This window comes from Cygnus olor, chromosome 1 (genome assembly GCF_009769625.2).
Source record: "Cygnus olor isolate bCygOlo1 chromosome 1, bCygOlo1.pri.v2, whole genome shotgun sequence".
NCBI classification, from domain to species: domain Eukaryota; kingdom Metazoa; phylum Chordata; class Aves; order Anseriformes; family Anatidae; genus Cygnus; species Cygnus olor.
This window is the reverse complement of record NC_049169.1, coordinates 190,920,372-190,947,165: the sequence shown is the minus strand read 5'-3', so window position 1 is coordinate 190,947,165 and position 26,794 is coordinate 190,920,372. Positions and strand designations below refer to the sequence as shown.

Here is a 26,794-nt window from a genome sequence, read left to right as displayed (position 1 = left end):
GTGAGAACCCCCATTCCCCAACAGGACCTTGCCTTGAGGTGCCCACAGCCATCCTTTTGGCGCATTTCCCCCAAAACTGGCAGCCACCTCCTGGTCCCCTCTCCCCGTCTTTCCACGGACATGGAGCAAGCGGCGGGGGCTCTGGCCGCCCGTAGTGCCATGGAGATCCCCGTGTGTCCCCTCCCTGTATCCCCACGTCCCCCTGTCCCCCTCCCGCCCGGGTCCCCAACCCCGCTCCCTCCCCGCCTCAGCCCCGAGGGCGGCCTCCGCACTCTGCCCAGCCCCTGTGTGCGTCACGGGCTGGTGGCGCCCCGATTGGCTGCGGCGGCCTCGCCCCGCCCGGCGGTGGATGTCGCAGCCGCTTTTCACCGTTGTCGGTTGAAGCTCGCCCCAAAATGGCGGCGGCGGCCGGCGGCGGGGCTGAGGCGGCGGCAGCCAGGCGGGAGGGGGCGGAGGAAGAGGAGGAGACGGCGGCGGCGGCGGCCGACGGGGCAGAGGGCAGCGGGCCGGCCGGCCGTGAGGCGGCGGCAGGCGGCGGCGGGGAGGCCGGAGGAGGCGGCGGGGAGAGCGAGGAGGAGGAGGAGGAGGAAGAAGAAGAAGAAGAAGAGGAGGACGTGTTCGAGGTGGAGAAGATCCTCGACGTGAAGAGCGAGGGGGTGAGTGCGCGGCGGGGCCCGGGGGCGCGCGGTGCTCGCCCTGCCCTCACGCAGCCTGTGCTGAGACGGGGTTTCCCTGAGGAATCCCTCGTGTTTGGGCGAGGAGCCTTCCCCGGTGGCACTGCTGCTGCACTTGTAACGTGAAACGCGGCGTGCGCGGTCTGCGAGCGAGGTTTTCCCTCTCTTACTGCTCTACCTTTTAAAAAAAAAACAAACTGACTTTCCTTACTAACTTCTCCTTTTGTCTGCAGCACTGAGGTACGCCTTGCTGTTAAGCCTGAGCTGCAGGAGTGCCTTGATGTAAGGTGTTTGGGCAGGGTAGAATATAATGGGGAACTTGGAGGTGGTTTCAGGGTATATTTAGTGAGAGTGGCAGGAAAAAATGCAGGAAGACCGCTCAAAATAGAGGGACCGCTTCCAGTTGAAGTAACTAGCTCTAGAGATCTTCTTGGCACAGTTTAGGAAGGAATATCATACCTTAAAAAGGTAAAAAGCAGGACTGGATTGGTTGAAGTTCTTTCAAACTTTCTTGAACTTCCAAAGCGAAAAATAATAAAAAACAATGATGGTCTTTTATAAAGTGCTTTTTGTATCTGCAAATTGTTCGTTCTAGCTAATTACATTTTTGGTTTTAGGCTTCAGTCAGGTACGCGATGGCACGGAAGCCTTCCTGCTTAGTGTGAAACGTGAGGATTTTGAAGCCCTTAGGTCAGGGAATCTTCAGGTGAAGAGTTGCTCATGCGTTTGTGGTGCTGTCACGAATAGGCAGTTTCATGGTGCAGTGTCTTGATGGCTTAAGAATGTTGGGCTTTAGAGGTAATACCGCATTTCTAGTTCTGTCTGTATAAAGCGTCAATCAAAAGAGTGGGTCTGGCTTGAGTGGTTTTTCTAGCAAGAGTAATTTTTCTGCAGTGATGGCAGTGAAAATCAGCGTAGTGGGGGCAAGGGGGAATGTACTGTTCCACACGCTTCTGAAGTGTACCAGAATGCCTGGAGTACCCTCTCTTAAACGTGTCAGTTGCGTCTGCTGGCTCGTGGCAGCCCGTTCTGCTGCAGGCCCTGAATGCTGTGTGCTGGAGGTTGCCAGGCTGGGACAGAGCACTGAGCGTTACTGTGTGCGTGTGCCTCACCCAGTGCGTGTTCTCTGTGGCCTCGTAGCATGGGCTGTCATTGTGCCAGAGTGCCTTTCTGTTGCTGTTCAGTGTGGTGCCACGCTCCTGTGCTTCAGATGTGCCGGGCAAGGCAGGTAATCGCTCACACCTAGTCCTAACATCTGAAAGGAGTGGAAAAAGCTGCGTGTTACGTTCAGTGGAGCATACTGTGTGTAGTCCGCTTTGGGCCAGCGATTCCCAGGTGAGTTAGGAAGCCCAAGGAGATGCTGAACCAGCAGTTGATTTTGTGTGCTGTGTGTGCCCACATGGGAGAGCCCAGAGCATAGCACAGAGGAGCTCCTGTCACCTCTGCTCTCAGTGTTGCTGGAGCTGGTGGCAGCACGGCAGGGTGGCACTCTGGGCACAGGGTCAGGCTGGGCAGCTAGACTTGCTGGTAGATGAAACACTAGCTTGTCCTACTTGAGGCAGTTAGCAATAAAAATCTGGAAATGTTATATTTAGAAAGCCTTTCAGGCTGCACTAAAATTCTACTAAAATAACAGGTACCAAGGCACTGTGACATTTCCCCATAGAAATGGGTAGCGTTAACTCTGTTCTTTAATGAGGTGGTGATAGGAGTTCTAGCCTATCACTGGCTATTGTAGAAGTTACAGCAGTGTAAAAATGTTTTGGAGTTTTCTATTATTTATAAGTGACAGAAGAGAAATAACGTGGAATAAATTAATTCTGGCAGGTGAGAGAAAGGCTGTGTATACATCTTTAATGTGATGATCAGTCTCCTGCCTTCACTTAAGCTGCTTTTTTTTTTTTAATCATTTGCTGTGTAGTGGATGTAGTCGTTCAACAGATAGACCTACGTTTACATGAGATTTTGTTTTAGCCAGCTTTCTCAACTAATTAAATAACTTCTGACTGCTTTTGTACCTGAGTTACAAGGTGTAATGGTAGCTGTAGGTAGCTGAAGAAATGGAATAACCCTGTGCTGTGGGACAGGAGGGAGGCAGGCTGCGGGAGAGCACCTGGGGGTCTCTGCAGGCAGTTAAGATGAGCAAGAGTCAGCAGTTCCCGCAGCAAAGAAGGCCAGCAGCGTGAAGAGCATCGAGGGTGATGCTTCTTCCTCTCTTAGCACCGCTGAGATGCCCCAGGAGTGCTGCGCTGAGCTCTGGGAGAGACGTGGACACGGCAGAGGGAGCCCCGTGAGGGTTGTGAAGGCGGCGTGGGGACCTGGAGCACACGGAAGAGGCAGGGAGAGGCTGAGAGAGTGGGGCTTGCTTTACCCTAGTAAAAGAAGCTCAGGGGTCGTCATAGTTCTACCTACATCAATTTAATGGGACGATGTAGAGAGAGCAAGACCCTTCTCAGAGGCGTGCGGTGAAGGGATGAGACGCTGCAAGCTGGAGCACAGGGCAGTCTGATGAGATACAAGGGAAAGATTTCTTGCTTTGAGGGGGTGGGGGGAGTTCAGAGGGGTTATGAAATGTCCATCCGTGAAGATCCTTAAAACTTGACAAATTTCTGAGCAGCCTGATCTAGCTGGACCTACTTTGAGCAGGGCATTGTACTTGTCAGTTCCAGAGATCCCTTACGAACGAAATTATGCCGGTGTTTGTACCAAGAAAGTTACTTACCAGTTGCTGCTTTCATGAGGAACCATGTTAGAAGAGAGAAAGAGACAGGTGAACATTATGTTTGAAAAGTAATTCCTGAATCAAGACTGTATGGCTAAGCTAAAATATAAGAGGAAGTGTTACGTTAATGTATCTGAATATAGGCTTTTTCATTTATTCATTTCTATTTATTTATTTTTATTTATATGTCTGTGAAACAAAACAACAAGGTTGTAAGCAGGTTTTATAGTTTTCAATATATGCTGTATATATAAATACACTTCTTAGAAGGTCAGTGGTGTTCTGGCAAAAATAGAAAATTATGGAAATAAATATTTCTAATACTAAGTGTCAAATGGCAGTTCTTCTGAAACTTTTGTTGTCCGGGCTTGGTTAGCAGTGTAGGATCTTTGGGAGCATCACCAATCTATTTCTGAAAGAGAGAGATACTGTTATTTTGCCTCTCGAAAGGTATTTTGGTTAGCACCTTTGTGAACTTCTTTTTCAGAAAATAAATTTAGGAATGGTTATGTTGCCTTGTATTCATTATTACCCTTTTAATGGAAAATGGACTTTCTTAAATTTGCTGCTGGTCTTTGTCATACAGGCGTCTAAAGAGAATGCAGGTTTAATCAATGAAGGGGACCCCCTTGATTTCATGGGACATGACTCTGCTTTTTGGTTGGGCTAGGTGCACACAGTCCAGAGTTGCCACTTGACAGCATTATGCTCAGACCAAGCCAATAAGCCTTGTCTTGCAGCAAGAAAATGAGTCTGTATTGAGAAATACCAGAATTCGGACTAGTTTATTTAGGAGAAAGGCAAAAGATACTCTGAAAAGTGCCTTTTTCTTTTTTTTTTCCTCCCCCTAATGGTAAAAGACTTTCTAATCTAGTGGAAAAACTTGGAGGCTATAAGTTGTGATATCATCCTACAGTGAAATCAGATACTGTTGAAACAATTGGTCTAGGGCTGTCGTACCATCTTTTACCGATGTCTTTGTAACCAACTTTGGGAGGCACACAGTCAGGTTTCATCTAGATTTGACTTGATCTCATTGAAAGATGCTTTTTTCCTGAGCAATTGTTACCATTTCAGTTTATCAAAAGTGTCATTGCTTATAAATCTAACACCTTATAAATTCCGATTAAGAACTGTGCAAGTGGCGTTATTGCATTATAAATCTTTCGGCTTTAAGTTCTTCAGCAAACAGAAGCAATTAAAACTTGTACAGAGGAAACATTAACTTAATTTTGTAACTGTCAGGAAATCAATTCCAGTAAAATGACTGGGAATGTATGTGCGTTGAAGCTGTGTTTCTGACAAAAATCAGGTGATACAAATATTTGGGATAAAACCACTCCAGCTACTGAAACTTTACAACCTCTTGCGTTCAGCATGTGATGCAGATGGAAATAATTCTAGGAATTCTTACTTCAGCATGAGGTTGAATTCCCATTATATTCATTTTCACATACATAAAATAATGCATCCACTTACATCCACAAGAATGAAGTACATTGCATAATGTTATATTTTATTAAATATTTGCTTGTGTTTTTTTTTTCTTGCAGGGTAAAATTCTCTACAAAGTACGGTGGAAGGGGTATACCTCTGATGATGATACCTGGGAACCAGAGGTTCATTTGGAAGATTGCAAAGAAGTGCTGCTTGAATTCAGAAAAAAAATTGTGGACAATAAGCCTAAACCTGTTAAAAAAGATGTGCAGGTGTGTTTCTCCTTCTGTTATCTTAAAATGAGGACAAATTCCCTATCTAGGCTCTGTTAATGGGGGACACGAGAATGGAAGACATTTGGGATATGGAATTAAAGAAAAATATTCTCTTTGATCTAAAACTGTTTTGTTTCAGCAGAAACTGAACGTTGCTGCTGTTGTCTGGTTAAGGATTTTTTTATTGAATTGACAAGCTTGCTTGTAGAATCGAAATTCATTAAAACTTTATTTCAGTTTCTAATGAGACTCTATAAATGATGTATTGTCATTCTGGTTTGCTTTTGACAACAAAACCAACCCCTTTGCCTGCCCACAGGCTTATTGTCTTGTCACTGAAGCTGGACGCTGCTCGTTTCACCCTACTGCTTCGTGTAGCAGGTTAAATTAATGGATAACAAGCAAAAATCCATTAGGTAAGATAGGAATACAGAAAAATGAATTTCAAGAAGGCAGCATATGGCTCTTTCCTCTTTTTTTTTTTTTCTTGTTCATTTTTGTTTAACTGTTCAGTCATTTTCAAAGTCATGTATAAGAATCTGTTTGAAAGCTGCTGCTTCTGAGAAACCTGCAGATAAATTTTATAAAATCAGGTTAATCGCTTTTGGTGTAAAAGACTTGTGATTTAATTCTGTTCTGGAGTCTGGCTGATGGATGTCCAGTTGCCTTGGTTTCCTTGTTTATGTATTGATTCTCTTTCAGGCAGTTAGAAATATGATTTAGGTAAGTGAGCTAGAACTGTGTTTACAAATTTTACAATTTGGCAGTAAGTAACATTATTTGTAATGCTTAAAAAGCAATTGACTTTTCCAAAAAGCATCGCCACTGCCATTTCTGGATGGCTTATGCTAAAGTGATACAGTTTAATGAGGAAATAACTTTTCTATTTTTTCTGCCCCACATTTTAGAAACTTTCTTTAAATGATGATGTATTTGAAGCAGAATCTGACAGTGACCGGCAAAGTGAAACAAAAGATGATGTTTCACCAAAGAAGAAAAAGAAAAAGTCAAAAGATGGAGAGGATAGAAGTCCAGATGACCCGAAGAAGAAAAAGTCAAAGTCTGCAAAACTCAAAGAAAAACCCAGAACAGAATGTGAAAATTCCTCAGATACTGTGGTTTCAGATTCAAAACCAAAAAAAAGGACTTCAGAAACGAAGGAAGATTCAAAGGATCCTAAAAAACAAAGGAAAGATGATACTAAAGAAATCAAGAAAAAGAAAGGAGAAGTTAAAGATGTAAAAGTAAAATCGAAAGAAGATTCTAAAGAAAATAAAAAATCACGTAAGGAGAAGCAAGATGTTCAGTTTGACTCCGAATCAAGTAATTTAGATGATGCACTTTCTCAAGGAACTGATAATGAAGCTTCAGATTTATATTCTGAAAATAAAGAGGAGAAACAAAAGGTAAAATGTGGAAAAGAGAGATTAGAACAAGAAATTGCTGAAAAAGATGGCATTGCTGACAGGCATCTTGATGGATCAGCAAGTAATGAAGATGATAGTATTGAGGTTAAGGTTAAAAGAAAGAAGAAAAAAAATCAGAAAATTGAAGATTATAAAGACGAAGGTAGAAAAGTAGAAACTAAAGATACCTATTATTTAGAGAAGAAGAGCATGCACAAAAGGCAAAAAGGTCAAGAAAAAGTAAAAACTGTAGCTGCAGAGTTGGAGAAAGTGTCAGCTGCTCCTGCACCAGTGCAGAAGGGTTTGAAGTTGAGCACTGATGAAAGAGGACGCAAGTCCATGGATTCAGCTGGAGAGGTAAGCAACGTTACAACGTTAGGGTGGTGTTGGGGGAAGGGGTTAATCAAACACATTTGAGGTAGAGGTACTTCAAGAGGCTACTGTTTATGATGGCAAAGAGAAAAATACGAATTGGAAGGTTAACGAGGTGAATAAAAAAGGCTCACTGCCCAACCTGTAGGCCAGACAGAAAAATTTCTGGATTCTGAACGCAGGAAAAAGGGGGAATGCTGTAGGAGAGGAGTGTCTTTAGGTGTGAAAATACAAATTTCTGCTGTTTGTTATGCGTACCTACTTAGAACAAAACTTACTGTTCCAGAGACACGTGCTTTCATTTTCAGCCTTTCGTTTCCCCTAGCTTCAACAGTAGGGCCTCAGTTTGACTTTCTTCTTCTTGCATAGTAATGCGTTCAGTCTTGTAGCAGCTATCCAACACCGCGCAATGAAATGAAGCACATTTTTGAGGTAAGATGAACACTTGATCTCTCTCAAAAGCCAGCCACTCAGTTATACTTTTCATGCATTAGCACCTTCCGAAGAATCGGAATGCTGAAATTGCTTCGAAACCCAAGTCTCTGAGGTAATTGTGCAGCTTGTCTTGTCTTGTTAGAATTCCTGTGCTGCTTACAGGAGATGCTGAGTTGCACGACTTGGTGTCATGGTAACTACAAATGCTGTACCCCTTCTGACAAATGAACTAATCAAATACCAATAGAATATTTAATTTCTCTTATTTAATTAAATCAGGAAAGCAGGGTGGTAAAAGCAAAAAAGAAAAAAGTGTAGTGGGAAAAAAGCATTATTTCTAGAACGTTTCTTAAGAAAAACTACTCTTGGAGGATTTTTTTTCAGCTTCTTGAGACTATAATAATATAATTTGCAGTTCTTAAAAAATTGTCTGCCCAGAGATACCCCTTTCTGATTTGGCTGCAGCCAAAATACCTTGATACTTAATGGATTTTATCCCACTTCTTCTGAAGCCATAATGCCATAGTGGCAAGTGCCTTATTTCTGTAGGTTCAGCTGTGGTCCTCTGCTTATGACTGTTTTATGTATGGAGCAGGCCACCTTAAACATGATCAAGTTTATTTGGGATAGAGGATAGAAATACTACATGGAGTAATCTCAGAGTAGAGCTACATAAAGTACTATTTTTGCAGGAGCTTAGTGGTGAAAGCTCTTGTAAACGAGGTTAAGCAATAGCAACGAGGCATAGCTGTGTCTAACAGCTATTTAAATAATTCTCTCTAGACTATTAACTAACTGGCCCTGTAGTACTCCAAGTGTTTTATCATAGTTTGAGGCTACAGCATTCATAAGAGAGCAACATCGGTGGTGATAATTGGATACATCTTTGGAATTCTGTTTTATTTACCAAAGCATGAAAATCCTGTCATCCCAAATATGAAGAAATCAATGGCAGGTGGAAGCTTTTTTCTTTTGGCTTTCCAGCCAGCACTGTCAGTAAAATGTCTGTATGTCTTTCTCATGCTCATGTTGCTGGTGCTTTTAGATTAAAGGTACCAAGGAGCCATGGAAAACATGTTGCTTTTTGCTCTTTCTCTCTGGGAGGCTCAAACAATGTTTGCTGTAACTGGCTAGTTATTCTCCAGAGCAGCTGTGGACTCACTACATGGGTGGGTTTGGTGGAGAGCTTTAGGGTGTTTTTTTTTTTTTTGGCTTCACAAAGTTGTTGGCCCAATCAAATTATTCTTTTCAAATAAAATTGTCGCATCGTTCTCGGCTACCTGTCTTGACTGTGTAGCTCTGATTACAGAACACTGTTAGCTCAATTTGTAGCACAGTATTCTGTTTGAAGTCATTTTGTATGCTGAAGCCTCCTTTCCTTTTGATTTACCTCCAAAAATAAATGTGCAGGGTGCATTGTGCATCTAATCAGTATTAGAGATCTGGAATAGAATTCAAGATAACTGATTATAACAGCCTTTGTGTTCAGTAAATACTTGGTAATGGTTTTAGTAAATCACTTGTTCCCTCCTACTTTGGGCATCTGCCTGGGACGACAGCTGTCTGTGCTGCTAGTTAATCATGTCTGTGATTAAAAGCTGGAGTTTTGTGGGGAAGGAGGGGGAGAAAAGGAGGGTTCAATGTTATGGCTCTGCTAACGTGTTATTGTATACTAAATTAATTATTTTAATTCTTTACCTTTCTAAGAAGTGGTAGCATTTAATGATAAATTCAGTCTGTAGTGCTTTGGTGGACTTATTCCGGTGGCAGTTTTTTAGAAAGCCCGTGCTATTCGAGTTAGTATTGGGGCTGATAAAATGCTGTGCCGAATAGCCTTCTCCCTCCTACTCTAAGGTTTGGAGTCTGCTGACTGAATGTAAAGAGAGGCTTGGAGGAGAAGAAGAAAGGCAATCTTTGGTGGAGGCAATTAGTTTCTTTTTTTGGTGCAGTTGATTTTATCTCTACACCTGCCATGAATGTATCTGATACTGGCTAAAGCTAAGCTCAGTCTTCTGTGTGGATAGAATAGGTTTTGGTGGATTTTTTTTTGATTGTGCGTTTTTCACAAATGACTATTGCGACATTGTGCTGTGTAAATTGGAAAACCTGAAGCCTTCCATATATAAATGTCAAGTTTTCTCAGTTACGGTTGAAGTCAGTTGTGTCATAACTGCTTGGTATATGGTGCTACAGAGGTCTTAAATACTTTGAAATGATTGTATCCTACTCAAGTTAAATATTGGAAACAAACAAGAGGTTCATAACTTTGAATTTTCTTCCTGCAAATAAGCGTTTATGATCACTTAAGTGCTTCGAATATTTGTGCCTCCTTGATCTGTAGTCTCCTTATTTTGGACCAAGGGATTTTAGTTGTTTTATCCCAGTTTTAGTAGAGAGAATACTTCTAAGAGAAACTTCTGGTTTCTACTTGCTTTGTATTCACAAGTGATGTACCAGCTAACGTTTCAGACTTAAATAGAGAAAGCTTCCTGGTCTGTTTTTTTTGTCTTTGCATTATATATATACGTACACGCGTGTATATCTGTCTGTCTCATTTTGATGAATTGTAAAGCACCATAATTTTAAACATATGCTGGTTTCGGCACATGCAAGCACCTTGCGTGACTGGGATGCTGCAAAAGTCAGAATTGAACTTCCATAATTTAGAAATAACATCTTTTCTCTTACTGAAGAAGCCTTCACGGAGCAACTTCTGTCTCACCCATTTAATTATTTTCTTAGGAATGTCCACAAGTCCCTTATATGCAGTTTTCAGTAGTATTAATTGTGAATATATGAGGTCATTGGAGTAGTGAAAGGAGATTTATTTTCCTTTTTCTCTCTACCACTTTAATTTTATCTTTTTCTTGGTATCAGGACAAAGAAATAAAGAAAACCGAAATAAAAGACAAATCTCAAAAAAAAGAGCCTGAAAAAGAAGAAAAGAGTAGAAAAGAACAGAAAGGCCTAAAAAGTAAGTGCTAATTGCTTAAAAGAGAAGGGGAAGACCCTTCAAGGCATTCTCCTCTGATTCCTACAAGAGCAGACACAGTATATTGCTGTAGCACATATCAGAAACGCCAATTTCTGCTTTTATTTTAGGAAGTAAAAGCCTTCTCTTTTATGGCTTTGTTAATGTATGCTTCGTGAGAACGCCGTATGTACTTTCATGTATGAGGCGTGAAAGTGTCTATAAAAACATGAGAGCCTTCTATACAAGTCAAGGTTTTGCCCTTTTTCATTTAGTACTGTCAATTATGCTTCGTTATCATGCTGTTAATAGCAGTCTTTGGATGAATTTGTCCAATGGTCATCTATTCCCAGAATTGTTTTGTTATCACTCTTAAATACACATTGTTTATTTTTAGAGTAACTTGTAGAGGTTCACTTCACACAGACTTCTTACCTGGTGCTTTAGCCACGTTGGGTTATTGTTCAAGCCTTAAAATAACAGAACAGGATGCTTTGAAATAAGAAGAAAAATGTCTAGGTTGTGCTTCTGTTCTTTGCTGTTTAATAGAGTATTAATGTTGACGCACTTGATCTCAGTAAAATTCTGGATGAATTTGTTCAGGATAAATTTCCTCGCTGCTCTGACAAAGATGAACTGAGAGGAAAACTAAGTAGCTCCACCTTCGGTCATTCTGAATAGGTGTAGGAGGAGCTCTGGTGCTTCAAATAGTTATTGCCAGAGGAACATTGTTCACTTAAAGGATAATAGATGCTTACAGTGCTCAAGAAAAGTAGTAACAGGCTATTAATTACTGTTCCATATACAGCTTGTGTCCTTTGTTTATCACAGGTACTGAACCATATTTTCAAAGTAGTAATTCATGCATGATTCTAAACTAAATTTGTTAAAAAGAAGATGGTACTATGTAGAAAGCAGTCAGAGCCCAGACTTCCAGGGTATTTGGAGGTGAACTTGCTTTCCCTGATTTTGGCTTATGCTTAAGCTTGCTGCTGTGCTTCAGCAATGATTAACTTATGAAAAGAGAATAGACCTTTTCTGAATGGACTCTAGTCACTCACTTAAACTTTGCTATGTAATAGTCTTTAGTGGCTCAAGTAGTCACTCTTGGTAACTGTCTTAATATTCTAGGCCTTAAGGACATCAAAAGTGCATTTGAATTGTTTAATGTAGCTTCAGAAGAAAAAAATGACTATTCTGAGAATAACCGCAAACGAGAAGAATCTTCGCTAGAATATAAATTCATAGAAGAATTAAAATCAAAAGACAGCAAGGTGTACAAGGAAAGGAGGAGCATAAGAGATGAAACAGAAACATGGAATTACATTGCTGCAGAAGGTGATCGAGAAGTAGTGGATGTGTGTCAAATGGAGGAGAACTCTGGTGAGCCATAGAAGCAAATCTAGGAGAAAGCTGAGCACTTGCATTTAATATTTTCTCCACTCCCGCTTGCATCTTTCAGTGCTCCAATTCTTGTTTCCCCTGGTGGCTATAATAATGTTTTCTTTTGAAAACTCATTGATAACTTCTCAGCTTATCAGTGTGTTCCCAGTGTATTCCTGCTATTGCCGTAACGGCGTTCACCATCTCTGATCCCTTCAGCCTAATGCTGTAGAACAACTAAGCGATTTCTTTCAAGTAAAAGCTTTTTGTGTCTGCTTGTAACATGGCTGCCATTGTTTGGAACCATTTCACACTGGCTTCCAGAGTGTTTGAATGAAAAGTAGTATGTTGTGCTGCTGCTGATTGAAGCAGTGAATGATTTGGAAACCGATAAGTTACTATTTACTTATTTTATTGTTTTCTTCTGTGAAATCAAATATATGATAGATGGCAAGCAACAAGTCCTGAGTTTGGGTATGGACATGCAGTTAGAATGGCTGACTCTAGAAGACTTCCAGAAGCATCTCGATGGAGAAGATGAGAATCATGTCTCAACAGAACCGATATCCAGCAGTAAGTAGTTGCTGGGAGGAACGGATGTTTCTTATCTGGCATTTCAATGTGAAATATCCTATAGCTGCATTAAATTTATTTTCTAGCGCTCCTGAGGGATGCTGTCAAAAGTGGGGATTATATGACAGTGAAGATGGCACTTTCTTCAAGCGAGGAATATAATCTGGATCAAGAGGTAAATGCTCTGTAATGGAGCTGTTGAGGGGGTTGGGTGGGAAGTACAAATGTGGATTGTTTGAAAAGCTGTGTCCTGCTAGTAGCAGACTTCTGTTTCAGCTTTGAAAAAGCACTACAGGAGAAAGGGGAACACAGAATACAAGGTTTCATTATTTGTTCCCATTTCTTCCAAAGAAAAAGTGAAGCTTCATAGAAACATCCTAGTAGCTGGATTTGCAATGGATTTGCCCCCTGGATTTAAACTGAATAATAAATGTAGAATTTTAAGTGGTATAAGGAATGATGATAGCTGGCAGATAAGTGCCTGAAATATGTAAAATGTCTATACATGTGAAAAAAAAAATGTAGAATTTTCTGTTCAGCAGACTGGGACCACTTCACCCCATGAATAATTTTTTTTTGCCAGTTTTTCGTCACCAGTTTTCGTCAACTGGTTTTCCTTTCAAGGGTGTATTTTCCTGTTAAATAGTACTGCAATTCCCTTTTTGAGAACTAAAATCTTTGACATCACGATTTTCACCAGTGACCTTGTGCAGTCATATTATGTAGCATTTTGAGGACTATACATTATGCTAAAACTTCTGTAGTGTGGGAGAAAAGAAGATGCCAAATGAACTGGTGAGGCAAGCACATGTTTTTTAGAATTGTAGCATCTGATGGACAACGCAAGGAGTGGTGAGGAGACTGGCTGCCCACAGGAATCTCTTCATATTTTTCCTCAGATAAAATTCAAAAGCTGTGTTGTGGTAGCAACTGGCTTAAGCCAATGGGTTTTTCTCCAGTGGTTGCCAGTTTCTTTTTCCATTGTCTTGCTGTCTTCCCCACTGTCACATACCTTGCTGCTTTTCATCCTGCCTCGTTCTGTTTTTCCTTCTTGTTCGACTCGTTAGATTTATGAAGCTCAGAGTGTGAGGCCTGTGGGTGAGGGAAGTGGGAGGTGATAGTTTGTCAGCATCTGGCAGTCATCTATGTGTGAATTCTTCTGCCGGGGAGGAGAATCTCTGTGAAACCTGTTGATGCGCTTGCAGTCTTTGTCTTGTGGCTTTGATTTATCTTCAAGTATTTGGCAATGATTGTTGTTGCAGGACTCGAGTGGAATGACCCTAGTAATGCTTGCTGCTGCTGGTGGGCACGATGACCTCCTGCGGGTCCTAATCAGGAAAGGAGCCAAAGTTAATGGTAGACAGAAAAATGGAACAACTGCGTTGATACATGCAGCTGAAAAGGTTGGCTTGTTTTCCATCATATTTGTAGTTCTTGGCTCTTCTATGTACGTGCAAAAGTGGGACCCAATTTTTTTCTGCCCCTTTAGCTGATCCCCAAAAAGCAGTGAGCAGGGTACAGCACGGTGACCTTAACTGACCTTTCAGTGTCTGGTTGCTGTAGACTGAACAAATTCTGAGAGGTGATAACAAACCCTACTCTTAGTAGCCACTACCACAGGGCTGCTTAGAAGGAAAGCTGGTGCAAAGGGTGTCTCTAAATTTGGCTTTGATGGGGGCTGAAATTTTTGGGTTAGAATTGCTTGTGAATATCTTTGGATTCACAGTATCCAGCCTTGGGAAGCTTTTAGAGCAAATCTCTGATGAAGAAGGGCGTATTACTTGAGAGTTGGGGAGAGAGATGGTGGCAAGCTCTTCTCAAACAAAGTCCAGCTTGATTAAAGTTAAAGGATGTTTCACGGTGCTCTCTTTTGTTCAAGTTGGTTCGTGAGCTTTGCAAGTACAGGAGATAGGGGGCCAAAAGAAAGCTTGATTCCAGTTTCATGATCAGTGCAGGCTTTTTTTTTTTTTTCCCCTGAAGTGTTTACTATTACCAAGTTAAGTAAAAAGTAAGAATTAGAAATGCCCATGGCTATTTATTTGCGAGAGTCTAAAATGAGCTTTATGAGCAATGGGAGAGAACAACTGCAATTGTGACATGTATCATGCTTATATTTTGAAATGAAAACTGAATATTTTATATTTACTTGTCTTGTGGTTTTGTGTTTTTAAGAATTTTCTAACAACAGTAGCTATTCTTCTGGAAGCTGGGGCATATGTGAACATGCAGCAGAGCAGTGGTGAAACTGCTTTAATGAAGGTAAATTCAATGTTTGTCCTGATGCAGATTAATAAGAAACAATACTAGGGAGACTAATAGAATATAGAAGACATAAAAGTGCATTTGCAGAGTTGATTTAGTCAGGGGGCATATACTACATTTAAAATACAAGTACTACTCATAGTTACTTGAGGCAGTGTTTTAATCCATATTTTTTTAATGTACTATTATGTCTGAACAATGGATCCAGATACCATCAGCTTACAGCGTTAAATGTGGCTTCTCATCTCTTCCACTGTTGGGGTCAAAGAAATGTGGACGTGGTCTTTAAACTGAGATAATCGGAGTGTCAGCAGGGAGACAAAAACTCCACAAAGGAGAATCTTTCACAGAATGTTGCTGTGAAATGTTGACTTCTGTCTTTTTGTCACTGACCAGAAATAAAGTAACTGGTTTACAGTCTCCTTCCCACAGCCTGTTCTGCACCTTTACTCCCTCCAATCACAAAGGAAAATACCAATTTATTTACATTTTTGTTGTTGTAATGGGAAAATTCTGAGACCCTTAAAACAGTCTGTGCTCCTCTTAATAGTTTTTGGGTTGTATTAGTGAATTCCACTGAAGTTCCCCTTCCTGATTGACTTGCTCTGTTTTCATGGAGGCTGTTTACAGAAGAGATTACAAAAGGTTTTCTGTCCAAGACAACGTCATACTGTTTCTCTCTTAACCTCCGCGAGGCTCAGAGTTCATATCTTCTGTAAGGAGAGTGGTGACACGCTTGTGGTTTCCTCAGTCACTTACGTCCAAAAGCTCTTCGCAGTTTGTCTCCCTCCGTGAACCTGTTTTCAGCTTCACATTTCTTCAACAATATTTTTCTAGTTTGATACACAGCTGTGCGTACTTTCTAATTGGCATCCTACAGTGACTTATTCCCTGTATTTATTTGCTGTGTAGATATGAAGAGTTGGGTCTTAATTTCCTGTAACTTACTGAAACAAGTTTAGCCACGTGTGGATAAAGATACCGATGTGTTTATCAAGTCACTCTTACTTAACTTGAGGAGTTGGATCTTACTTCTGAAAGCTGGGGGAGGGAAGTCTTGGCAATTCTTTTTTCTCAGAGGTGATACATGATTTTTGTGGTGGTGTAGGGTTTTTGTTTGTTTTTTTGGGGACGGAGAGGGTATTGGTTGTTTATTTATGGAAGATTATGGATTGAAAGCAGATATGAAAGTTCAGGCCTTAAACAAATTTCAGATGTTTATTTCTGAAAGGCCTCGTGAGGATAGAAATTTATCTTCTGTGCTTTTCCCTAATTCTGAGTGAGATGTTTGAAAACAAGCTGCCAAGATTACATTTGCATTCTTCAAAGTAGAGCTTTATTTAGCTTTTCCTGTACCTTTGTCAAGTCTTAAGTTGAGATGCCCTGAAATTCTTGCTGGAGGTAGTGTTGATCAGGCTTGGACACTTACACAGTTGAAACAGTAACTGTCTAAAATGGCTAAATTATTTGGGGGAAGTTCTACTAGTTTATTGCAAATCTGAAGTAATGTTTGTGAGATGCCTAGAAATGGATGTTTAGAAGTGTTACATCAGTCATCCTGAATACTTCTGCAGAAGCCCGTTTGTTCAGGTTGCAAGGCAGTTTACAGGTACTGTACTTGAGCAGATTAAATCTTGTCATAGAACTTTTTTTTGTCTATTTAGTAATGAAATCCATTTGGCAACCCTGAGTGTTGCTACTTCTGTGGGATCAGGTGTATAGTATTGCCTGGGTAAAGATGAAGTATTTATATAGCCTGATCCTGAGTTAGCAGGATCTGCGTTAGCATTCACTGGCTGCCTACTTAAACTTGTTTTCTGAATTGTGACTAAATTTGGATTTTGTTTCTGCAGTTCTGCTTTTTTTTGGTGTTATGCTGTTCTAATGGGATTTTTGTTGTCATTGTCCATCCTTCCCTTTTCTCTCTCTGCACAGGCCTGTAAAAGAGGGAATTCTGATATAGTGCGGCTTATGATTGAGAGCGGAGCGGACTGTAATATTTTGTCAAAGCATCAGAACAGCGCACTTCATTTTGCTAAACAGTGTAACAACGTACTGGTGTATGAGCAGCTCAAGAGTCATTTGGAAACGTGAGTAAACTGTACTTTGAAGTTTGTTCTGTCAAAGTTGAAAATACTAGGCCTGTCATAATTTGAAGTCATGGGGAAGAGGGAGAGAGTTCTGGAAAGAAGGCATCTGCTTTGGGCACAAAGCTAACTGACAAATCACGTGAAATATAAACTATGTGAGCTAACAGTTAGCAGGAAGTTACTTAAACACTGTGTAAAAAGGTGGAGAGGAGGAAAAGGGAATTAGTAGAAGATTCCTCAAAGTAGAAATAAAGCAATCAGAAAAAAATACAAGCATAGGTATTGGACGGTTAAATGTAAAATCTTATTAGGGCATGCAAAGTAAATCATTCATTTAAAAAAAAAAAAAAGCAGTCTTTTTTTTTGGGGGGGGGGAGGGGGGTAGTGGAAAGGGGTAGAAGACAAAAAGTGCCTGAAGATAGCAAATAATTAGGGTGTTGTTGACCCTTAAGTGTCAGTCGTGAGCTGAGACTTCAAGAGCTCTGTGCTGGAGAGGTAGGTACAGCTTACATTCCAGTAAATGATGGAAATGCAAACCTTTATCATGCAACAGAATGGTCAAAGAGCAGTGCAGTCAGTGTGTGTGGTGTGTATTCATAGAATCACAGAATGGTTTGGGTTGGAAGGGACTTTAAAGCCCACCCAGTTCCAACCCCCTGCCATGGGCAGGGACACCTCCCACCAGACCAGGTTGCCCAAAGCCCCATCCAGCCTGGCCTTGAACACCTCCAGGGATGGGGCATCCACAGCTTCTCTGGGCAGCCTGTGCCAGGACCTCACCAACTCTGAGTAAAGATTTTGCTCCTAATGTCTAATCTAAATGTACCCTCTTCTAGTTTAAAACCATTCCCCTTGTCCTGTCACTGCACCCCCTGACAAAGAGTCCCTCCCCAGCTTTCCTGTAGGCCACCTTTAGGTACTGGAAGGTTGCTGTAAGGTCTCCCCGGAGCCTTCTCTTCTCCAGGCTGAACAACCCCAGCTCCCTCAGCCTGTCCTTATAGGAGAGGTGCTCCAGCCCTTCTCATCCTCATGCTCCTGCTCTGGACTCGCTCTAATACATCCCTGTCCTTTTTGTGCTCGGGGCCCCAGAGCTGAACGCAGTGCTCCAGGTGGGCTCTCACAGTGTCATGGGGCCTTGTGATTGTACTGAACTGTCAGGTGAAATACACAGAAGGGATTAATAGTGATGTGAAGTAGGGAAAGTTAAAAAAAGTGAAGAGAGAGCAAGCTGTTTGAACGTCACTTTATCAGTTAACTATCAGTTCTTCCAGTGTATCAGAGCAGAAGTTCTTAAACCTGCAGTCTCCAAACTTGAATGACCTTTAGAGAAGGTCTCAGCTTCTGCAGCAGGTGAAATATTGCCATGAGTGCCCTGTGTGGTGCCAGAGGAATATTGTCTCGGTGTAAGGTCTTTTTGTTGTTTTATGATGACTTTCTTTGTGTTTTTTCTGTATAATACAATGAGACCAACCTATCAGGTGCCTTGTAGTCAGAGCTCACTCTCTCTGTTTTAGTCCACAGAAAACTGTTTCCATCTCTGGTCTCGTTTCCCATCAACTAACTTGTTAAATCTATTTTGACAGAAACTGCCTCTTAAATGGTCACTGCTGCTTGCTGTAGTACTGCTAATACTCTTACTCTGTTATGAAGTTATTAGTAGTCTTTCCTTTATAACCTTATAAATACTACATTTAAGAATACCAAGTCTAAAAAAATTAATATTAAGCAAATATATAAGCAAATGTTCCCATATGATCGTTGTGCTGGCGTTTACAATGGAGGTTAGGGAACCCTTCCGTAAGGTAGAGAAATTTGTGGATTGTTTTGTGAAATGGCAGTAGAAGACATTTTAGTGCAAACCAATAAAACCTGAATATATTTCTGAGGCTAGGGGATATTTGCCCATGATATCTGAAGGAACTCAGTTAAGAAGATTGGTTGAGGTTGGCGGGGCCCTCTGGAGGTCACCTGGTCCCACCCCTGCCCAAGCAGGGACACCCAGAGCAGGCTGCTCAGGACCACGTCCAGGCGGCTTTTGGAGATCCCCAAGGAGGAGACCCCACAGCCTCTCTGGGCAGCCAGTGCCAGGGCTCCGTCACCCGCCCAGCACAGAAGTGCTGCCTGGTGCTCAGAGGGAGCCTCCTGGGTGCCCGGCTGTGCCCATGGCCTCCTGTCCTGGCACTGGGCACCGCTGAGCAGAGCCTGGCTCCGGCCTCTCTGCACCCTCCCTTCAGGGATTTAGGGACACGGATGAGACCCCCCTGAGCCTCCTCTTCTCCAGGCTGAGCAGCCCCAGCTCTCCCAGCCTCTCCTCACAGCAGAGATGCTCCCAGTGCCTTCATCATCCTGGTGGCCCCGCGTTGGGCTCTCTCCAGTATGCCCAGCTCCCTCTGGTACTGGGGAGCCCAGAACTGGACCCAGCACTCCAGGTGTGGCCCTACCAGTGCTGAGAGAAGGACTGGACCTTGGGCACTAGTCTCTAGCTAAACTTCCCAACGCTGACTTTTTGCTGAAACAACATGTTCAAATCCGGTTTGATACTGGAGGGGGTGTAGCAGTATTGTGGCACCAATATTTTTAATGCACCATAGTTTTTCTGAGGTATTGTAGATCACCGTATTTAACTTCTCTCCCAGGCAGGTGGAAACTATAAGGAAGCTATATGACTAAACTTAAAAAAAAAAAATAAAATACAAAGTGTTAAAAGCATAAAAACTAATAATAGTTTTTCAAACATAGAAAATTTAAGTGAGCAAGGGCAGTTGAAGTAGATAAACTAAATTCTCAAGAGTTAGGTTTTTGAAAGCAATGGCAAATACACAGACAAATGTGATCTGGCACGTGCTGTTCAGTATATTGAATCTTTCTTACATTCACTGTTTGATTCCTTTCCAGACTGTTTTGTATTTAAAATCTGCCATCTTCAGGTTTGGCTATGCTGGATGATGTGTTTTGTAAGATCTTGAATGTGTAATTTTGCCAGTGAAAGGGCAGGTGAAATGAAATACTGGTAAATGCAAAGTGATGTCCACGGGGTTTCACTGTAGTTGTGTGAATTACACAAAGTAAAACAGCTCTTGTGAATTTAGAAGGCTTCTACACTCACCATAATTACCTGAAAATACCAACTCAGTGCTGCCTTTTCAATCAAAAAGGAAGATAATACTGTAGTAGTGAAGCTGAAAATAAAATCTAAATCCGTGTTCTCTGAAGATCTTAAATAGCGTGTCCCATTCCATTCAGCTTTTTGAAAAAACAGATGAAGCAAAAAAGGTAGAAGGAAAGTAGAGAGAGTCAGAGATACAGAGCAGAAGCGGGTCCCCCTGGGGCAGTTTGAAAGCTCAAAATTTTATTTTTTTAATTGTCAGGGGAAAAAAAACATGATGCAGGTTCTAGAGGCTGTCCATTTAAATGGTTAATAAGTTTGAAACGGAGAAGTATTTTTGCACAGGAATGCACAGGAAAGCTGAATTATGGATTTCATTGCAAAATGTGCTGGTCCCAATTGTATGGGAATTAAGAAGGGATTAAGTAGATCTGCGGAGAGGTGCGGTTTGGTTTTGGATACCTCTAAGTGGGATTGCTGGAAACTAGGGCAGCATACCGCAAAGACTGCTGTTCAATTCCCCTTATTTATAGAGTTCTGGAAATTGGGCTGGGTGGGCTTCTGGGCTTGCTGTGGTATGGCAGTTCTGGTAGTTTCTTTCCAATGAAAAACCTCATTTTTTAAGGCTCTGTGGGTGATGATCTCAGCCTGACATGGAGGGGAGCTGTGCTCTGAGTCATGGCTCAGAAAGCTGCAAAGCGGGGAGTCGGGACCTTTGCCTTGCAGAGACATTTAAACCTCATTTGTGTCAAAACAGCTTTCCAAAGAGGATTACTTGACAGCTGGCTTGTAAAAGTGCCAAATACTGTAGGTTAATGGGGTTTCTCTTTTGAAGGACATCCTGCATGCTTAATTTAGCAGCCCCTGCCCTTCCCAAATACCCATTTTACTTATTTATTTATTGCTGGGGGGCTATTTAACAGTAGAACTGCTGCTTTTTCACTGCGTTTTAATAGAGCTGGGAATAACTGGGAATTGCATTCCTCTAACGGTATGACCAATAAAAATGTGGGACTAATTTACCTAACCTACTTGCAGTCAGTCTGTAGGTCAGTCGTGCTAGGGAAGCAGTTTCTGTTCAGCCAGCTGGTACATACCTGATTTTTCGGCAACATCTTCCTACATAAAGAAGTGTGTGGCTAGTGAGAGGTTTTGGTGTCTGCTGTAGTGGACTTGTCCACAAAAATAAATAGCGGAGACCTGATGGATGAATTTCACAAACAGATCTCTTGATAAACTGTTTAATTCCCAAAGTACTGGGACCTGGGGTTCATCTACACATAAACATTAGTGATGAAGCCCTGAAAACTGGGAATTCGAAAAGGTGATCTGAAATCCTTTTTTGTGTTGGCTCTAATCAAGTCTGTGTCTGGTAAGGTAACTTACTATGTGATGTACAGGCCTCACTTCTTTGCTCTTCTAGGCTCTCAAGAGTAGCAGAAGATACCATCAGGGACTATTTTGAAGCTCGTCTTGCTTTACTGGAGCCAGTCTTCCCAATTGCGTGTCATCGTCTCTGTGAAGGGCCAGATTTTTCTACAGACTTTAACTATAAACCCCCACAAAACGTCCCAGAAGGTAGGGACTTTGTGTTTCCTACTTTCTATTTTTATTTTATTTTTCAAAAAGTAAAATAGCGGATGGAGAAGCTGCGTTTTAAGTATGTCGTAAGTATCTGCTATGTGAAATTGTTTTATTATAGTACATTGCATTACATTGGGGATGCTTTTTATATTCAGATTATGGAATGTAGAAGTTGAAGTTAGGAAGCCCTGCCTTAGGGAGAGGAGGAGCATGTTTTAATGCATTGTGGGTGGGTTTTGTGTATGTGTGTTGGTGGTTTTGGTTTGTGGGGTTTTGGTTTGGCTGTTTTGTGGGGTTTTGGTTTGGCTTTTTTTTTTTTGCTGTTTTTTTTGTGTGTGTTTTTGTTAGTGTTTTTTTTTGGGTCACCACATACACAACCTCTTTCTTCAGCTCATGTGTTGCATGAGCTGTGTGATGGGTTTGCCTTCAAACAATTGATAATTAGAAATCTTAATGTAAGAGTACTTTAATATTTAGAAATCTTGATGTAAGAATACTTTGAGAATCTAGTAGTGGATCACCTTGTATGCGGTGCCTAACACACTGGAATCTTGGTGTACAGTCATGACACTATTGTGACACAAACCCAGCTTAGAAGGACTGTAAATAAAAGAAGCCAGTGTCACCCAACTCTGTTTTGCCTATGAGCCCCTTTGAAAAGCTGAGGATCAAACTCCCAAGATACTTAGGAATGCTTCTTCATTCTGTCAGGAATCCAGAGAACAACTCTGATGCTCTTTTTAGCTGAGTCATTTTTTTCTTGCCTTTTGAGTGTATCAGGGAAGTACCTTCTGATACTGATCTTGTTTTTTTGTGTGTGGTTTTTTTTTCAAAATAATACATTAACGTGATTGAAATACTACTAAAACTAGGATTGCGAGTGGTTATGTCTACCCAGTTGTTATTCAGAGTTATAATAGATCTTCCATTTTTTTGGTGATATGCTTTGTAGAATTAGGAAACGTTACATAAGTTTATATATGAAAATGAGGTATTTGTGGGTATTGAAGACAGTTGCTTATGAATTTCAGTGCATTTCTTAAACATCTGTAGTTGATTGAGCTCAGTTGTCCTTACTAGGAAAAAAGACAACCCAAGCTACATGAAATTCCGTAACATTTGAGATAAATCTAAAAACACAGAAGTGAACTGTACCTGAGGATTACTGTATCCATTTTGTTTTCCTTTGTAATAGCCACCTGAAGCTAGTCCTGCTGCCAAAAGACCTTGGCTTTGTGACCCACTCAGTTGTGTTCTGTGTTTGGGTTGTGCTTGAGAGATCAGATTTTGCATGTTCGCTTTTTTTTCATATTGCTTCAGTGGTCCGTTGGAGTTTAATATCTATACAAATGATAGAGGTACCTAACTGTTTGTATTCAGAAGTTCAGTGTACGCGGTTGTTCTAAATAATGGCTCTTGTTTCAGCTTCATGTGACTGAATTGCCTTCCCTTTTAGGATCTGGAATTCTTCTCTTTGTTTTCCATGCAAATTTCTTTGGTAAAGAAGTCATTGCTCGGCTCTGTGGACCATGCAGTGTACAAGCTGTGGTTTTAAACGACAAATTCCAGCTCCCTGTGTTTTTGGTAAGTCATCGTATAACTAACTGACTGTAAAACTGCTCTATAAAGTCTGTGGAACAGCCTGGGAAATTTTAGAGCCTTAATTTGGATTTTGAGTGTTATGATGCAGGCTTTGTGGTGGTGGTGGTGATGGTGGTGTGTGGTGACTTTTTTTGTTGTTTACTCATTTTGTTTTTATTTTTTGGTTTTTGAAATGAAAACTCTTTTTTGTGTGTGTATAAAGAACTGCAAACCCTGTAATATTAGATTCCATAGAAAGTTGTGACTTACAAGACAGGGGCGTAGTTGTGGGCAGCCTGCTCTGTCCCTACTTGAGCAGGGCTTGGACCAGGTGGACCCAGAGGTGCCTGCCGACCTCAGCCATCCTGCGATACTGCGACCTCGGGACTGAGGGTTTGAGCAGGGAGGTCAGAACTCTGAGTCTGAAGGTGTTTTGCTTCCCAAATTCACCTGGCCTCTCCAATTTTTGACCCAAGTCTGTTATTAAATATAACTGCTTTGCCCTGTTTTAATGAACTCCCTCATATTTCTACTGATTAATTTAAATTTCCTGTTTTTTTTTCTGTTAAACGCATCACTGTGCACTCGTGTTTTTTTCTGCAATTATGACAAAGGTTCTTTGCAGTATATGCAACTTTAAAACAAACATATAAATACACACCCCCCCTGCCTAGTTCAAATGTCATGTTCTGTTATTTCAATCCACACCACGCTTTTAACCATATCATATCCTGCCACTAATTTTGTTGATTTTCTTTTTCCTTTTAGGATAGTCACTTTATTTATTCCTTCAGCCCTACTGCAGGCCTTAACAAGCTTTTTATACGGTTGGCAGAAGCTCCTACTGCCAAGGTACAAAATGCTCTTAAATGTGTACGTTAATTTGTTGTACAGTAACTCTTCTGCAGTATAGGTGCTTCTAGTTGTATGTTGCAAATGTAAAACCAAGGATATCCCGCTGTCTTCTCAACCCAGTTCCTATCAGGAACTCATGCACTGGGATAAACTAATGTTACAGCCAAAAATTTTCTCTATCTGTATTGTGAATTTAATGACAACTGCAGGGAGTGACAGCTATTTTTTGCATACAGATGTTTTTACTTGTGCATTTAGAGTTTGGAAGTATTTACCAGGATATGCAGTGTGCTGTTGAATAGCCTGTGGTGTCCTTTGTGGGTGCTTCCAGGTGGGTCGGGCAGTTGTCCCACTGCACATTTGCAAGACGAGTTACAGATCCTGTGTAGCAGAGTTTTTTATGGAAGATGCACTAGTAAATTTTCTAGATCTTCATATTTAAGACTTAGATTCTTAAATATTTTATTGTGCTCTTCAATTTTTTAAGTCCATTATGAATAAGCATATTCATTTGAAAGTGTATGTGCATGTCTAGTTCATACTCTTCCTTTTTTTCCTCTTTTGCTTGCGACTGAGCAATTTCATATGTGCCTTTTCTCTTGCTGTTGTATTAGCAGAAGTGTTCTCTACAGCTACACGTGAACAATCTGTATATGAAACCTCTGCTTTTGCTTTTCCAGGTAAAGCTGCTAATAGGAGCATACAGAGTGCAGTTGCAGTGACCTCACAGTTGCAAACGTGTTGAGTGGACCGACGCTTTTGGAAATACTTCTGATTCCTCTGTTCAGAGACTGACAAAGCAGTTTGGAACTTTTTGGCACCACACTCTTAGGACTAAATTCCCATCTCACTGTCGTTTGTTGGCATTCATATAGGAAAGGATGTGTTGGAGAGCAGCTGAGTACGCTACACTGGTTGGGACAGGGTTGTCAGCATTTTTTTTACCTTGTACAGATGTAGATGTAAGTATTTGTGCCAATACACATAATTCTGTTTTTCTTTAACTTGTGGAGTCCAGACTGCATATTTCAGCTTTTCCACAATGTGGAATGGTGCATATAAGAACTATTTAAGGTAACTAAGTAAAATGTTTTTTAATAGAAGGATCTTTTCCATTTGTAAACTACAGTTTTCTACTTACTCTAACTGTAATGTTTCTATGTAAAATGCAGAATTGTTGTATTAGAGCCATGGGTAGAAGTTACACTTTAAAGTTATTGCATTAGACTTAACCTCAAATTGCTAGGGGCTGCGTTCTGGTTTGAATCTCTTCCTGCTGTTGCTTCCTGATAAGGAAGCAGGCATGCTGAGGGATTCCCTTCGAACACACAGTTAAGTCTGTTCGCAGGTATGAAGAAGGGCATCCGAATGGGCTCAATTCGCAGAGGACTGCGGTCAGATTCCTCGTTACGTCAGTGCTTACAAAACTAATTTTGTATTAGAGAAGCAACTGATAGTTTTACAGGCATCTTAACTTGGGAGTTTTTAGTTAAGTGGCATATGGGAAAACAAAAACAAGCTGCAAACAGCAAACCAGAAAACTTGTTAACCTACCTTCAGTGTGCAGGCAGTGCTTTTTGTAGATGAGAAGGTACAGAGGGTTTCAGATGTTCTCAGCCTGATGATAACACACATTGCCCTCTAATTCAGAAGTTCATTTCCTGAGTGCAAAGAGCTGCTATCTTTTTTTTAAAATGCCTCATTTTATCAGATGACAGCAGTTCTGTAATGGTTCTGTGCTATAATATACAAATGTAGTGCTTCTGCATGAGGTACAGAGTATTTTTCTTTGTAAATTAAACATCTTGAAAAGTAAAGGGGGAAAAAAAAGAAAAAAACAGATTGTGCCTTTGCTGTTCTGGTTGCCGCAAGTAGTTTACATGCCACTATGTGCCTATATTGCTAACAGAACTGTTGTGGATAAATTCTTTAATGTATTTGAGTGCTCACCATCAAAATGGTGCAGATGTATCCTTTTAAGAACTGTGACTTTGTATTAAAAAGTTCAGTTAGCCAGGTTTTAATTTTTGGTTCTTGAAAGTTTAAAACTTTCATAATGAGAGATGCCAAATTATCGTAATGAAGCACACTATTTCAATTTTGTGGAATGTCACATTAAGCTATATAAAACTAGAACAGCAACACGACATACTCATTTCTGTTTGGATTTAAAATAGTCTTTTTGCAAACAGTATTGATGAGACGTTAACAAGTCTGGGTTTTGAACAGACGTGTTACCTCCACCTCTCTGAAACACGTGAGATACCTCATTTTGCTAAGTATCAACACCTGAGATGCACAAAAAGCGCTGGCTGAGAATCAGGTTTGTCCCTACCAGCACTTGGGAATTTTGTGTAGCTGCATTTCTTCTTAGTCACTGTTAATGAACTTTTAAGCATATTATGAAATAATCCTGGAAAATTAATAAGGGTAGGGTACGTTCTTAAGTGTTTCCTTATGGTGGCGTGATAGTTGTCATGTGTGTGGCTACCACTTCCTCAGCTCTCCCTGCATTGTACGCCTAAGAGTATAGTGCATGCGTGGTAAATGCTGTACAGCACACCTCAGCGGTAAATGTTTGAGCTGTTCAAGGACTGTGCAAAGATGGGGACAAAAGGTTTTTGAACAAATGTCCATATAATATTTAGATGCTATTTAGAACCAGTTGTACAGTCTAACCTAAAAATGTCTAGTACTGCTCCAAGAGTTGGCATAGCAAATAGTTGTCAAAGGTGGTGTTGGGGGGTGATTTTGTGTTTGGGTTTTTTTTTCCTCCCCTCCCTTGAGGTGTTTGGGAAGGAGGGAGGAGTTCTACAGGACTGGGGAATAAAATCTGAGTTCATAAAGCTCTTAGAGGGATGGATTTTGCAGCCATCTCTTTTGGTTGGGGATATAAAGTTTAGATCCCTATTTAAGATGCGTAATAGGTGTATGAAAAGATGTTTAAAGCTGTTACTTGTCTGACTTTACTACGTTGTTTTTATCCGACTGCTAAGTAAAAAGTTTTGGTGGACAAAGGATAAAGTAGCTATAATAAAAATCACTTCTGTAGGCACTGTGCAGAAATA

At 41.0% G+C, this 26,794-nt stretch overlaps 1 protein-coding gene across 1 annotated transcript; it reads left to right on the top strand.

The window, feature by feature from the left end:
• The first annotated feature begins 336 nt into the window (after nucleotides 1-336).
• On the top strand, nucleotides 337-26,794 carry MPHOSPH8 (M-phase phosphoprotein 8). Its single transcript, XM_040544072.1, has 14 exons — nucleotides 337-656; nucleotides 4,950-5,105; nucleotides 6,017-6,871; nucleotides 10,199-10,295; nucleotides 11,424-11,675; nucleotides 12,123-12,248; nucleotides 12,335-12,423; nucleotides 13,511-13,651; nucleotides 14,421-14,507; nucleotides 16,446-16,600; nucleotides 21,130-21,284; nucleotides 22,747-22,874; nucleotides 23,640-23,723; nucleotides 24,407-26,794. Exons 1-14 carry the CDS (start codon nucleotides 396-398, stop codon nucleotides 24,446-24,448), a joined length of 2,628 nt encoding a protein of 875 aa, XP_040400006.1. The 5' UTR covers nucleotides 337-395; the 3' UTR covers nucleotides 24,449-26,794.

Bases quoted from the DNA above. Each gene is read 5' to 3' on its own strand.
- MPHOSPH8 (XM_040544072.1), top strand. From the start codon at position 396: ATGGCGGCGGCGGCCGGCGGCGGGGCTGAGGCGGCGGCAGCCAGGCGG. The intron at 13,652-14,420 runs GTTGGCTTGTTT...TGTGTTTTTAAG, and splicing joins TGATACATGCAGCTGAAAAG to AATTTTCTAACAACAGTAGC. The intron at 22,875-23,639 runs GTAAGTCATCGT...TTTTCCTTTTAG, and splicing joins TCCAGCTCCCTGTGTTTTTG to GATAGTCACTTTATTTATTC.